Source organism: Talpa europaea, assembly GCF_964194135.1.
Source record: "Talpa europaea genome assembly, chromosome: 7".
Lineage (NCBI taxonomy): Eukaryota > Metazoa > Chordata > Mammalia > Eulipotyphla > Talpidae > Talpa > Talpa europaea.
Genome location: NC_140074.1, coordinates 42,118,694 through 42,132,821, shown reverse-complemented (window position 1 = coordinate 42,132,821; position 14,128 = coordinate 42,118,694). Strand labels below are relative to the sequence as shown.

Here is a 14,128-nt window from a genome sequence, read left to right as displayed (position 1 = left end):
CTAAGATAATGTTTTGATCTATTTGAAACTTGCTACACTACAATTATCATAGTATTGAGGTTATAATAATGGGAACATTGCAGTTTGTATCTGAAGATATTTATAGTTCCTTTACACTTTTTTTACTTTTCTTCTTTCTGCTCAACCTAAAAAAATGTAAGCTTAGTTCATTTTAGAAAAATAAACCCTTGCACTGAAGAATAGTGATTTTATTCACAGGTTTCCCCGAGGTTATTTTTATGTGTACCTGACAGATACTAAACATACCACATTTTCACATTGTGGTCTTTTCCCAGAAATCACAGGGCTTAATTTTGGCATACAAAGAATTTCAAAGCAAAAGTTATCAAAATAAATCAATCTCTTAAGTTCTATAGAGTTCCAGAAATGCGTTTTGATCCTACACTGTTTATTTACTTTATAGAATAAGAAGCATAAATATGTGCTAATTATGCTTTTTATCGACCATAAAAATTCCTATGCTGTTTCCTTTTTGTGTAAAATTGGTAAGATTTAATTGTTCCAGAGGAGAAAAATCAGTGTATTGTAATGTTATATTAGATATAGATACACATAGATTTTATTAAAATGCCATTACTGGTAGATCTGCAATTGAAGATCTCAATCCCAAAATAAAATAATGTGAATACAGAATATTAGCAGTAATAACAACAATGAATTCCTTCTCTTAAAACTTGTGATGGATACAAAGAAATAAAGTAGTGATAGTAAAATCATAATAACAATGCGAGTAAGGTGTCATTTATCTTTGGTCTTTTTTTTTTTCCAAAGATTTATTTATTTTATGCATACAAGAATTGTGGGGTTACAGGCCAGAGGTGTGGGGGTGAGAGGATTCACCAGAGACAGAGTGGGAAACAAAACAGGCAGATTGACCTATCTTTGGTCTTTTTTAAACATGTAAGGCAAGAAAAAGCGTATTGAGTGCCTCTCTTTGCAGTAAAAATCAGTCACTATTATTATTGCTGTGATTTCCCAAATGCTACTGCTCTTTGCCTGGCCCCAGGAAGCCATGAGATGTCCCCAAATCATCTGATTTTGGCAGTCTCCCTGGTCACTCAGAGAGAATAGTGAGGTTCAAATGGGGTGGTTTTGCCTCTCAGAGAACATTTGGCAATTTGATCAGCTAACAGTGTGTAAGGGAGTTGTTACTGGAATCTAGTGAGTAGAGATCAGGGAGGCTGCTAAATACCATGTGATACACAAGACAATCTCCACAGAAAAGTATTGTCTATCCCAAAATGTCAGTGGTGCCAAGGTTGAGAATGCCAGAGATAGTGAAACCACAGGAAACTTTTCCATAGCTTCCCAGAATACCTTGCTTTGATATGCTTTAATTTCTTCATAGGTGTGGGTCTGCCATGCCAGCTGGTGTAGCTCCTCCATGGTGTATTGACATGTCTCCAAATGGGATTTAATGATGTTCTGTGCAATTCGATCTATGAGAAAGAATATCAAGTCAAGGGTTGTGAAAGAAATCCCAGCATGCTCAAAAATATCTACTCTTAGTGTGTTTACTATAGGAATGTATTCTGGAGATTCTCCAGTTGTATTAGGGTATCTTTAATACTACTATCTATTTAAAAATCCCCAGGCAAATGCATTATTGCCTTTTTGCAATTTTCAGTCTTTTAATGAAAATTTACTGCCTTTTCCAACTCTTTTTGAAAACAAACCAGGGACACTGCAAGTTGTAAAGTGTTCAAATAGTTATTTAAAAAATAGGTAAGGTGTCATGTTTTACTTTTTTGGTCTAAAAGTCCACTAACAGTTTTGACATTTACCCTCCAAACACTTTATTTTGAAAATCAGCAGACCTGCGTTGTTTCTCTCAGAAAGGGGGCATTAACATATAAATGCATTTGCTTATTTAAAAAAGTATTTTTTAAACAGTAAGTTAAAAATGGTCTTTATAGAGGAAAGAGAGAATAGAGGGATGTGGATAGAAGCTAATCTTCTCTGATCAATGATATTCTTCCTATAGATTTGACTCTGGAATCACGAAGATATTTAACACAATTAATATTAGGAGGGTGGTATAAATGAAAAATATTGACTCCTGAGTTGATATTATTGAAGTTTGGCTACTGAGGCCATTATATTATCCTTTCTAATCTTTCATATGATTTTTTTAATAAAAGAGAAAAAAATCATAAAATTCATATAAAAGCAATAAATAAACCAATCGGCTTTTGGAACCAAATGGTTGTATTTGGTACTATGTCAAGTACTGGAAAGTACTTATCAGTTTGGGGGTGGATAGTATGAAAGTTGAGAGACAGAATCAGACATAAGCTCTCTTCTTAACAACCTGCTATGAGTCCCCTGAAATTGGATAGAGCTGGTAGCAGGTCCCCTCATAATCCCATCTGCTATTTGAACACACGAAGAAGGTGACATCTTGGGAAACTAAAGTACACAGGAATTCTGTGTGTGGGATGTGAAGAGAATGAAGATGACCAAATTTTCTGCTGAAAATCTGTTCTTGACTCATAGAAATGGAATTTTTCCTGTTTCAGGTTGTGACATTTCCAATACCATTTTTGCTTTTTTCTAAATAGCCACATTTTGTTTCTTCAGCAGTATGTTGGTAACTCTCACAACAGTATTTAGGTAACTTTACTTTTTAACCTTGCTAAGCTTCTGGTGTGAAATAGAGTTTTAGTGATGTAGGGAGTAAAAAAATAAGAGTTTAAGTTTGTAATGAACATTCCATACAATCTTTTTTTGGTACATTGTAATAACTTGAAAAAATGGCAGCTACGATTATCATTGTTAGCACATTGTTGGTTTGTCATCAGGGAAGCCATGTGATGACTCCAATGAAGACAGAAAATGGAGATATTTACTTTTGGAATAAGGGAAGTATTGCAATATTTGTTCAAGTTTTTCAATCAGAAAAGTGATAGATGTAGAAGATAGTACAAAATACTAACTTATGATTATAGTTATGCTCTATGGGATTCAGCACTATGCACTGAACATTTCCAGACTTTCATTGCTGATCATATTACAAAATTCTTTCTTTAAAAAATCCTGTATTCAAAATTTTATTGCCTATCTCCCAATGTTTAAAAAAGGGCAAGAATTACCTATATATCATGTTAAAATAGATTAGTATGTCATGGTTCATCATTTTTCAATTTCACTTGGGCAGTCTAATTATTTAGAATCTAAAAATATCCATTCCTCAGTAGATATATAATGAACATAAGATTTTTATAGCTCTATACTTTCAAATCTTTATTTTCTTGGTATAGTTTGTTTTCATTTTCAAAGATTTGCTGGTTTTCCAGTAATTTATAGGCAACAGGTTTGTAAGCAAGACTAAATTGCCATCAAAGTTGCATTATGGAAAACTATTAATTCATGATAGTTCCTGGAATGGCTGGACAAAGTTTAAGAAGTCTCTGACCTTGTGCCACCAAAGTTTAGGGTTCTTAAGGGTATGAGCAATGAGCACAATAAAGACATGAGTGGGGTAAGCAAAACTGGGAGTTCAATTCACACGTATGCTTTAGGACTCAGCTCAGATGTGCATTCCTGGTGAAGGTTTCCTTGCTTCCCTGTTTCTCAGCAGAAGAGCTGGCTGCCATTCACTTCGATTCTACCTTCAACAGAGCTCCTTGTCGAGTCAGATTTGCACTGTGATTATTTGTGTGGAATTGTTTGTTTCATGTCCTTGAAGACTATGAGCTCTTCAAGAACTGGACTGAGAGCCAGCCGACTTCCTTATATTAATTTAATAAATATGTATTTTTTGAGAAACTATTAAATACCAGGTTGAGGTACTGATGAAAAAGAGGCATTTTCTTTTTCAAAGGATATTACAATCCCATGTCACATCATGTCATGTCATATCAAATCATATCAGCATATAACACAATCCCTAAGTTACTGTGGGAGCTCAAAGAAGAAAGTGTTTTTTACTCAGTTGGGGGAAGCAGCAAAATGGCCATAGAAAAGATTCCTGTTAATCTGGATCTAAACCAGAGTTTGTCACATGGAGAAGAAAAAGATGTATTCTCAGGTGGAGAGAATAACACTACAATAGCACAGATAGAAAACTAGCTGATTTAGATGGCTCCTGATATTAACTGAACATCTTTATAACCCTGATCATTTATAACCAACTTCTTTTTTACTGAGCAAATATGTGAGGTTCAGAAAGAGTGAGCAACTCTAGACCAATTTTATAGAGCTAGCATGTGACATTTTGAAATCAAATCTGCCTTTTCTGGCAAGCTGTCTGTGTGCTTGCAACACAGAGTGCATGGAGGAGTCAGGGAGAAATGAGACCAGGGATGGAAATTGTGATTGACTACCAAACAGCGAGTAAGCCAGAACAAGGAACTTGGATTTTATCTGTAGGTAAGAGAGAACTATTAGAAGCTGTGATGCGGGAGAGTGACATGATCAGTTTCTTGTTTTAGAAAGGCCATGGCAAAGAAAATGAGATTGCATTAGCCAATGCAGGAAATTAATCAGGCTATTGTAAACTTCAGTCAAGATATGAGAAGGGTCTGGATTAGGGAAGAATGACAGTAATGGGGTAGAAGGGCTGAATTCAAGACAATTATGAAAGAGGATGCACAGGACCAATAGATATGGGGGAGGGAGGGAAAGAGAGAGAGAAGAGAACATTTAATATAGTAGGTGCTCAACTAATATTGACTTAGTAAATATAATTTTGAAAATGTCCATCCATCCATCCATCCATGCATCCAACCATCCATCCAATTTTCCTTCCTTTCCTCCCTCCCTCCCTTCCCTTCTCTCCCTCTCTCCTCCCTCCCTCCCTCCCTCCATTCCTTTCTTTCTTCCTTCCTTCCTCCCTCTGCTTTATTTCACAGAGGATTTTAGAAAGCTTAATTAGTCCTTTGATGACCTTAAAGCTTAAGCTTTCACAATTGTTTTGAAGTCACACTTTAGACATGTAAAATTATTTCCCATATCCTTCTTTGAGAAATAAAAGACAAAATGCTTTTTGACATAAGAGGTGTAAGTATCAATGAAGGCTAAGACCCAGCACAGAAGTTGCAGAAGTAGTCTACTTCTCTACAAGTGTGCAGTACAAAGGTGAGCCAAGTGCAAAAACCAACCTGACCCTCTCAAGACTCATGTGGGTAAACCACAGCGTAAAGCTAGACTTGGTCTGAGGGCTCATTTTGTTGATCAGAAAGATGCATGAACATCAGTGGGGGGTGGTTTGCTTGGACTGAGAGTCTGCAGTTGTGAAAAGGGGAGAAGGATTTAAAAAGAAGGGACAAAGGGAAAGACAAAGAGTACAGTATGCAGGTTCCTGCTGAAAGCCAAAGGAACTTTCAAGAGTCCTTGTCTGGAAAAATAGAAAAGGTAACAGCAAACGTGGTCCTCTCCAGGGACCAACCACATGAGAAAGTCCAGACAAAGAGACTGCGGTAAAAGAGCAAAGTATATGGAATCTTTTTGGGCAATCACACATCCTTCATCCGTTTACCTGACTTAGATTGCAGTTGCTTCTCAAAGCCCAGTTTTTGTCAGATTCTTTAGCTGGCTTGTGCTGCAGATAGCACATGTTGAAGTAATCAGCACACACCCTTCTGGGATAATGGGTTCAATGGGAATAGATAGGACCCAGATGACTGACTATTGGGAAATTCTACCACCCCAGAAGCAATGCCCATAGACTCTACACTCTGCTCTTCCTGAGAGCAGGGAAGAGGCTAGAATTTTCTTAAGTTGATATCAAAATGATTTTAAATAGTTAAGATTCTCTGTATTTTCAGTGAGACTGATTTTTTCAACTCACTGACAGTATATGGACTGCTTTGATAGTTAATAAAATGATATTGGGGAGTGAGAAAAAGTGTATGTTCAGTCCAGCCAGCATTCCTTTTCAGTCATGAAAAGGTGTGCATTGATGATGACAAGAAAATTGGGGGTGTAATTACAGACTGTTTTGATGTCCATGAGCCTTATTTTCTATTTTAAATTTCATGAAAAATAGCTTACCCTCATTTTTCTCTTCTCTCCTTTCTACTTCCACATATATATATATATATATATACTTCAATATATGTATGTAACTTTTTCTTTCATAAAATCTATCTATTTTTAGTACCCCCCTGGTGGTGCAAGGGGTAACTCTCAGCACTATGAAGCTATAAGCAGCCACCGCAGCACGAGTTCAATCCTTGGTCAGGGAGGTGACCCATATGGCACAGCAGATCTCTCCTGGCTTGCCCACTGTTCCTCTCAGCAGTGCATTTCAGTAGATCTGCCTGTTCTGCTCTCCACTCTGTCTCTATTGTATCCTCTCACCTCAGCACCTCTGGCCTGTACCCCAGTTCTTGTATGAATAAATAAATAAAATTAAAAAAAGATCTGTTTTTAGACTTTGACCCTGAATTACTTTCACTGGAGCCCAAGACTTATAATCAATTAATAGATTTGTAACTTAATGTATTATGTAATTTTCTTTATGAGAAAGAAATGATATTTTGTGATTCAAATGAAAAAAATAATGGGCTTCAAGGATGTATAATTATCTCCACACTCATTTAATTGCATACATTAACTAGGTACTGTTTTTTAATCTCAATTATACCTCAATAAGGAGGCTTAAAAAATAATTGATATAGGTAAATATACTTCTGTAACATTTTTGATGAGAAAATAGAAAAAACATTGTTAAAACTGTCATAATTTCTTAGAAGCCTTAAGGGCTATCTTGACTCCACTTTTGATGTGAGCATAAACAGAGGAAAACTAAATTTTTGAAGGGAAAACTGAAATAAAATTGATGATAATTCTCCATAATGTGTGCAAAAATTCAAGAACCCTGGGACGAGAACTAACCTCCTCCCTCCATTTCCAAATAGACTATATATAAGTAATTCCAGAAATTAGTTGGATCTCTTCGTTCTCACATTCTGAAGGACATCTGCTCTCTTACCCCCGCCCCCATCTCTTCAATCTTCTTTATGTTATTGAATAAATCAAAAAAGTGGAAAGGAAGTCCTTCTTCAAGGCATCTGCAGATGGCTGAGATGTATGGGATAAAGTTCACACAGATAAATGGAATTTTAAAGGTCAATCCTATTAGACAATGTAAAAACATTATTTTGAGTAATACTTAAAGAAGTAATTTGTATTACTTCCTATGTATTATTGATCCACATTCCAAAGCAAAGTTTGGAAGCAACTCACCCAAATTACCAAATTCTATGTAGAAAAAGGACTACAGCTACTTATTTCCAGGAGAAATATGTACAATGAGAAGTGAGGTGACAGTTTCTTGTTTATAACAGTAATGTTTTAAAATGAGGACCAGCTTGCAGCTACTAAAATAGCAGGTGACCTTCTGCAGCTCTGATTTCAACCACTCAGCGGGTTTTTTCCACCAAAGGGGCTTATTTTAGCTCTCACTAGACATTTCAGCAAATGGCGCTCTCCAAAGGCTACAGAGTCTCAGACACGGATTGCACGGGTAGTTTCATTAGAATCCCACATCCTGGGAGCCGGGAAGGTTGAGTATATCTTTAAAAACTGCTGCTTTCAGTGTTATTACCAATAGTACCCATGGCCCAACTGTACCAAGGCCAGAAAGCTGAGACTCAAAGCTATATATAGCACTACAGAGTGTTGCTTCCTAATTCCTTTTCCTCCCCCTCTTTTTTTTTTCATGAGAAAGTATGGTTTCTTGGTGAACTGTACCCCTTATTCTTCTTCTCCACAAGGGATTTTTTTTAACTTAGCAGCATTCTTCCGAAGATACTGTCTCTCAGCCTCAATTGAAATGATTAATGAATTTTTAATTTATCACTTGCCTTAAGGATCTAGAGAACTGCTGAATTCTCTGTTTAGTTTATACTACTAGTGTGAAAGTGGAATTCTTAGGGGATTCAGATTCACTTTGAATTAATGCCAGGATATCTCTATGGACTTGCTCAAGGCAAAATTTAAGTGCCTGCATTAGGTTTTCAGAATATCAAGATTCCTCAGAATCCATGCTCTGAGGCAATAACTATAATGTATTAGAATAACTGGTTGAAAGGTGAAACGTTGAACCAAGTGTACATTTTGTCTTTTTGACAATAGACCTCTAGTTTTATAAATTTTCTGCCATTAAATAGAACAAGGGTGTTACACCACTGGCTAGGGTGTAACAGATGATAATGTCAGAGAAGACAATGCCAATTCCAAAACCTTTCTGGTTTTTTTTAATCACTATTTAGAGATCATTATTTTTAGCATAAATAGAATTGTGCTCTCAGCAAAAAACATTAATAACATTTAAGCTGGAAACAGTCATCTAATAGTCTTAAAAGGAAAGTATTTTTAGCATTGAAGTTCTTCAAATTCTTTTAAAGAAGTACTTGGGGGCATTAATGACTTATCAGTTACTTATTAGCTCAGCTTTATGGTCCAACCACTCACTCCTCTCTTACTAATGACTAAGGTAGCATCCAGTTTCCTTTTCCTACAAATCCTATTGTCAGAAGTTATATCAGAGAATACAGAACTCACTTTTACTTCATGTAGACCTGAAACAAAATGTTCTTAGGTTAATTCAGAAAAGTAGATTAATAAAATGTAAGATTTTGTTATTAACTATAAAACTTACCAAAATGTGATGAGAATTCAATGAAATATGGATAGAGAGAAAAACCATGAAAAGCATCAGATTAATACAAATATTAATATTTGGGAAGAGACAAAGAACAGATTAATAAGATGATTAATAATTTCTCCAATTTCAGGAAGCTCAGATAACCATTTTAATAGAAGAAACAGGAAGTAGAGCAGAAAGAAAAACTGAAAGAATCTATATAACATTGGCATTTCAACAGAGGCTACACAAAGGAAAAAACATTAGGAGCGGCAAAAACAAAGTAACTAACAGGGTGTCTTCTTAATAATTTAACAATGGAAAGCTGTTTTGGATCACAAATGTCTTGTTTTATTGCAATAGTGCATGTCTCATTTTGGGCAAATTACAATTCCCTTTCTTCAATATAGCTAACAAAATTGGGAAAGAATCATTATGAAAACATTGCGTTTCAAAGTTAAGTTTCTCAGTAAAAGAACTCCTTCACAGAACAATCAGAAAAGATCAACTTATTTCAATGTCCTAGAATTGGTTGATTTCTGAGGGAGCTATACTGTTAAATAGAGGAAGTCAACTTAGACCCTGTGAGTCTTTTATTTTTGTGCCCTTTGGGAGGTCACTGTACAGCTTAAAGTCTTAGTGTCCTTGGGCTTGACACTACAGAAGGATTTGGCAGTAGGGACATTTTCTAAGGACTGTGTGAAGCATGGCAACTTGAGTCTGAGGGCTACATGGGAATTTCTCTTTGTTTTAACTCAGGAGGGAGAAGTCCTAAAGAATTACAGAGAATGACAGTGTAGCTCTCAGTCTTGAACACATTTGCAGAGTTTTACGTAAAACAAATAAAAAATAATGTAATCCATTGCCCATTATAATCTTCTCCTCCTCTCTTCTACAGAGATCTGAGGCATCTGGAAGGGCAGAGGGAGGGGTAGGTGGTAGAGCTCAGTGGACTGTGGTGTAGGATTACGGACGCTTTGAGAGCTACAGTGACTGGAGGAGACTGATCTGAGGGAGAAAACCTAGACTGTCAAAATATTAACAAGGATGTAAAGCAATGGTACTTCATTAAAATATTAAAAAAACAAAATATGATAGATAAATAAATAAAATAAAAAAATGTACTTCCACACATTGGCTCGAAGGGCAACTATAAGGTCAGAGATGATGCAAAACTAATTATGAAAATTGCTCAGGGCCATCACTAGGATTGACTTTTACCATATGGATTTTGTTGACATATGGACTGACTGTTAATTTAAAGAGAAGCAATCCCGCCCCATTCTCCCCACCTTCTGAAAGTTTAGTCAATGTATTGACCTTTAGGAAGAACTAATTCAGAGGAAATCTTGGAGGCAATGTTTACATTTCCAAACATTTACTCTAAATTTTTAAAAGTAACTTGATTGCTTACATAACACATTCAATTAACTAATGTATTAAAATAAGTACTTTCTAAATAGTCTAGTACCAAATTATCCCAGAACAAACCTGTCTGAAACCAAATAGCAGTTCCAAAATAGGCCTCACAAATAGCGCTGTAATTGAAATAGTAAATTCTTCCTCCTTAGTATTGAGGGTATATTTCCAAAGGAAAGCTTACATGCTAAAATAAACATAAAATAAAATAAACAATAGAAAGTCTTACCAGTTAGGAATTCCAACAAGTTTTTCTACTTCTTAAACATCACAGAACTGCACCAGCATGGGTGCTGGTGGGTAGAGAACCGGGTAACATGTTTGTATACTTTGCTCAGGACACTAAGGTGTATTAACCTCCATCAACTCAGCCATAAATTGGTGCTTCTGTGTTGCATGGCCCATGTGACATTTTAACTGTAACGACATTTTTACCCCCCAAAATAGGTGCTAGAAAATGTGGCTGAAGCTGTACATAACCATCCCATCTATGGGAAAAGTGATTTAGAACTCCAGCTGATAGCCAGTGTCAGAGCTTGCTATGGTTTCAAATGCATTCAACAGAGGGGGCTATTTCAGAGGCTTTCTTATAAGCATAAACATTCCCTCCTTTGACAAGTCAAAGCTAAAGCCTCATGAAAACTTATTTCCTCTTCCTTACTGTAGAATATATCATATCTACTACTGCTTTTGAAATTGCATGTGTAAAATGGAATTGGCTTTCTACTTGCTCCTCAATAGCATTTTTCTTTTTTCTTGGTGAGTGGATTTTAGAATCCCATGAAATACTAAATTCTGAGATAAAATTAATCTCAAACTAGTCTATTCAGGGAAAACCCGCTGAGGAAGTTCAATTTTGTGCAATTTCTATTCAAAATTGAAAAGGTGATTTAGAAGTTTTACCTAATCCCATGAATGCTAGCACATTGTGACTAATATGCATGCATGTATGACAATAGATATGTATGTTTATAAGTACTTGAACTGTGCATATTTGTGTGTATTGCTCTTTGTATTTGTTTAGAGTATTGCAGGTCACAAAGTGCTTTTCTGTGTATTACGTCATTTACTACAGTTGTAGGAATCACTGTACTGTGCATGACACAGAACACCTACTACATTTTACCAGGTGATTTTAGACCACCTTTGTGAGGTTGTTAAAGTATATCTGGAAAGATAAAGATCTGAATGATCCCTGGGAAGAACTATAGTTTCATTAGTCCCAGGATGTTCTAGATTAATTGATAGCATAGACTGGTTAATATTCTAGTTGTGACCATAGTAGAGGTCCCAGGAATGTGACCAATAGGCTGATTAGCTTGATCTCCTCACACTCACGGAATTCCTTTTTGAGACAGAAATCAGGCATCTGGAACTAGCAGCCTCAAGAGATATTATGTGAGCCACAAGGAATAAGATGGCATTAAAATTTCAGGAGTCAAGTGAATTCCTCTCAGTGACCAAGGGTTACTTGGGTAGACCTGGAATTAAGTCAAGAATATACCTTCATTGTACAATCCTCCTATTAACTCAGGGGGGCTTGGAGGTGATCAGGTTGGAATGGGCCAGTTAGGGCAGGAGGAGTTGCCCCGAGGCCTTATGTGTACAGCAGCTAACCCTAGTTTTAAAGTATATGAACTGGAGGTGGTTTGGGCTTGGTCACCACTTTCCTCTTGAATCATCTCTGGTTGTCCTTGACATTCATTTTTTTTTTCCCCAGGAGGATGGATGGAGAGAAGGGGCTGGTGTACAGTCATGATTTAGTAGTGACTATTCACTACTAAAGGGACAGGGTCATTCCACCTCGTGGGAAGTCCCACATGTGCTCCTGTTTCTGCTCCTTGGGAGAGTGGTGTGGATGGCTGCTGTCATAGACTAGTGCTTCAGCGTCTCTCAGGTTTCTTTAGTTGCCTGTAAGTCTCCTCCTTTCTACTACACTAAGCTTCTCCTTCAGAAGTGTTTGTAACAAAAGTGTATCTGTGCACATAGCTGAAGCTCCCTGGTGGGAAAGCCATCATCCTCCAAAGTCATTTAGTCTAATCACGTTATTTATTTTTTTTAAAGAGTTTTTTTTTTTTTTTTTAAGATTTATTTATTTATTTATTTATACAAGCACTGGGTACAGTCAGAAGCACGGGAGGGTGAGAGAATTCACCAGAGCCAGAGCAGGGAGCAGAACAGGCAGAAGGACCAAAGTACAGTGCTGAGGGGAGCAGCGGGCGGCAGGAGAGGTCTGCGCGCCATGTGGGACCCTCGCTGGTGGCCGGGGATCGAACTGGTGCTGCAGAGGCTGCAGGCAGCTTCGCAACCTAGCACTAAACCGCTGCGCCACCAGGGGAGGCCCTAATCACCTTATTTTTTTGAACTGAAGAGATTGAACTTCAGAAAGTTGAGCTAATTTTTGAGCAAGTTCACATGGCTAGTGTGTGTGCAAGTAGGACTCTTAATTTCAATGTACTTTCCCTGTGGTTATGGTGAGGTGGGTTAGATGACAATGGAAGTTCACAAGATATTGTCCCTCAAGACAGGAGAGGAAGAACTAAAGACATGAAAGTTTCCTTTCACCATACAGCTTGAGTGCCTTTTTCTCGCTAATTTAGTCTATTTTATTCTTTTTTAAGGACTTACTAGCAGTTGTTCCTAAATTGAACACCTATCTGTGTTTAATACTGGTGCTATCAGAGGACAAAGGAGAAACATAACTTAGAGTTAAATCCTATTCTCAGCATCTTTTCTGAATGAGTAGTTGGATATGTATGGACAGATAAATGCATATTTATCTAAATATGCATGTAGTTATATGCCTAGACAGAAGCATTTGTCATTAAAGGCATAACCTAAGTCCACAGCCTGCTTGGGGTTCTCAATAAGTAACAATTGAAATTTCACCAACTTTTGTAAAAATTTCCCAAGTAATACAGCACTAAGAATTTCTATGTTTCTATGTTGTCTTAGTGGAACAAAAGGGCACATTACAAGAACTAGATTATCTTGGCTCAATCACTTCTTATAATCTCCTCTAACTATGAATATTTAATTTCTGTGATCAGTGAATTAAAAAAAAGTTTATTGCTATTTTTTGGTTAAAATCCCAGGACCCATAAATATAACACAAAAGGAACATGAAATTAAATCTATGTTAAAGATTATAAATTCACATAAGATTGTCTTTATCTGGACAGAAAATGACTTACTAGAACAGCAAGCTCAGGTGATCTATGTAAAAGGCCATTTACCCCCTAAATGGCCTTGATGGTTCCCTATCTCCCCTTTTACAAAGCATGTAGTTTCATGGTTTGAAATGTTTTATTGTCTGGTACCTCATGGATACACTGTCAGTCATCTTGGTGCTTAAATGAGTTTTCATAAAGAGTATTAGTCCTGTAGAATCCCCTAACTCCTAAGGGCTATAGCGAGGAGTAAGCATAGAGCTTCCATTTTCCTTCTCTGCTTATCAGTCTCTCCTCCCTGCCACTATCCACTGAAAAATTTTATTCCCCAAAATATAACACATCCACCAAGCCTGCTTGAAGTAAAAGTCTAGCTAAGCCCAGTTTAATGCTGCATAAGTATTCATCTGTAGCTTGCTTTTTTTCTTCTCTAATTTCATGACCTCCCCACCGCCCAAGAAAGGGCTTGAGAAACCCAGAGATAGAATTGCTGAAATGTTTTCTATTTTTCTTTTTGTTTACCCACATTTTGTTTTCTATTCCCAAAACTAGAGAAAGAAGCATTCCTGATAAGAGATATGCCTCAGAGGGAGCCCCACCTTTTTCCCCCTCCCCTCAGCAGAGTTGTGGTAACTTTATGCCCAGGACTTAATATCTATGATAGACTGAACTGCAATTTGTTTTCATGTCTGGCTCCTAGACGGTAAGAACTAGAACCATAGTCTGCTTGTCTCGAGTGCCTGGCACATTTCAAAAATATGCTTTTGAACGAATGCCTGGGGGTCTAGGATACAGAATGATCTCCATGAGAATTCACACTTAGCCACACAACTAACTCTGTGGTCTAAGAAGATATCTGCCTGTTTCTGACTTCTGATTTCTTCATCTGCTCGATGGGATGATTTTTCACTTCCCACCTGAAGGC

The 14,128-nt window shown here is 36.9% G+C and overlaps 1 protein-coding gene across 1 annotated transcript in view; it reads right to left on the bottom strand.

Moving 5' to 3' along the window:
* RORB (RAR related orphan receptor B) overlaps window positions 1-14,128 on the bottom strand; it is a gene marked incomplete at its 5' end in the record, with an annotated part of 64,246 nt that overhangs the window by 20,439 nt on the left and 29,679 nt on the right. Inside the window, one exon of the mRNA XM_084238765.1 lies at window positions 1,339-1,460. Within this exon, the coding sequence (XP_084094891.1) occupies window positions 1,339-1,460 (122 nt within the window). The remainder of the gene's footprint in view (window positions 1-1,338; window positions 1,461-14,128) is intronic.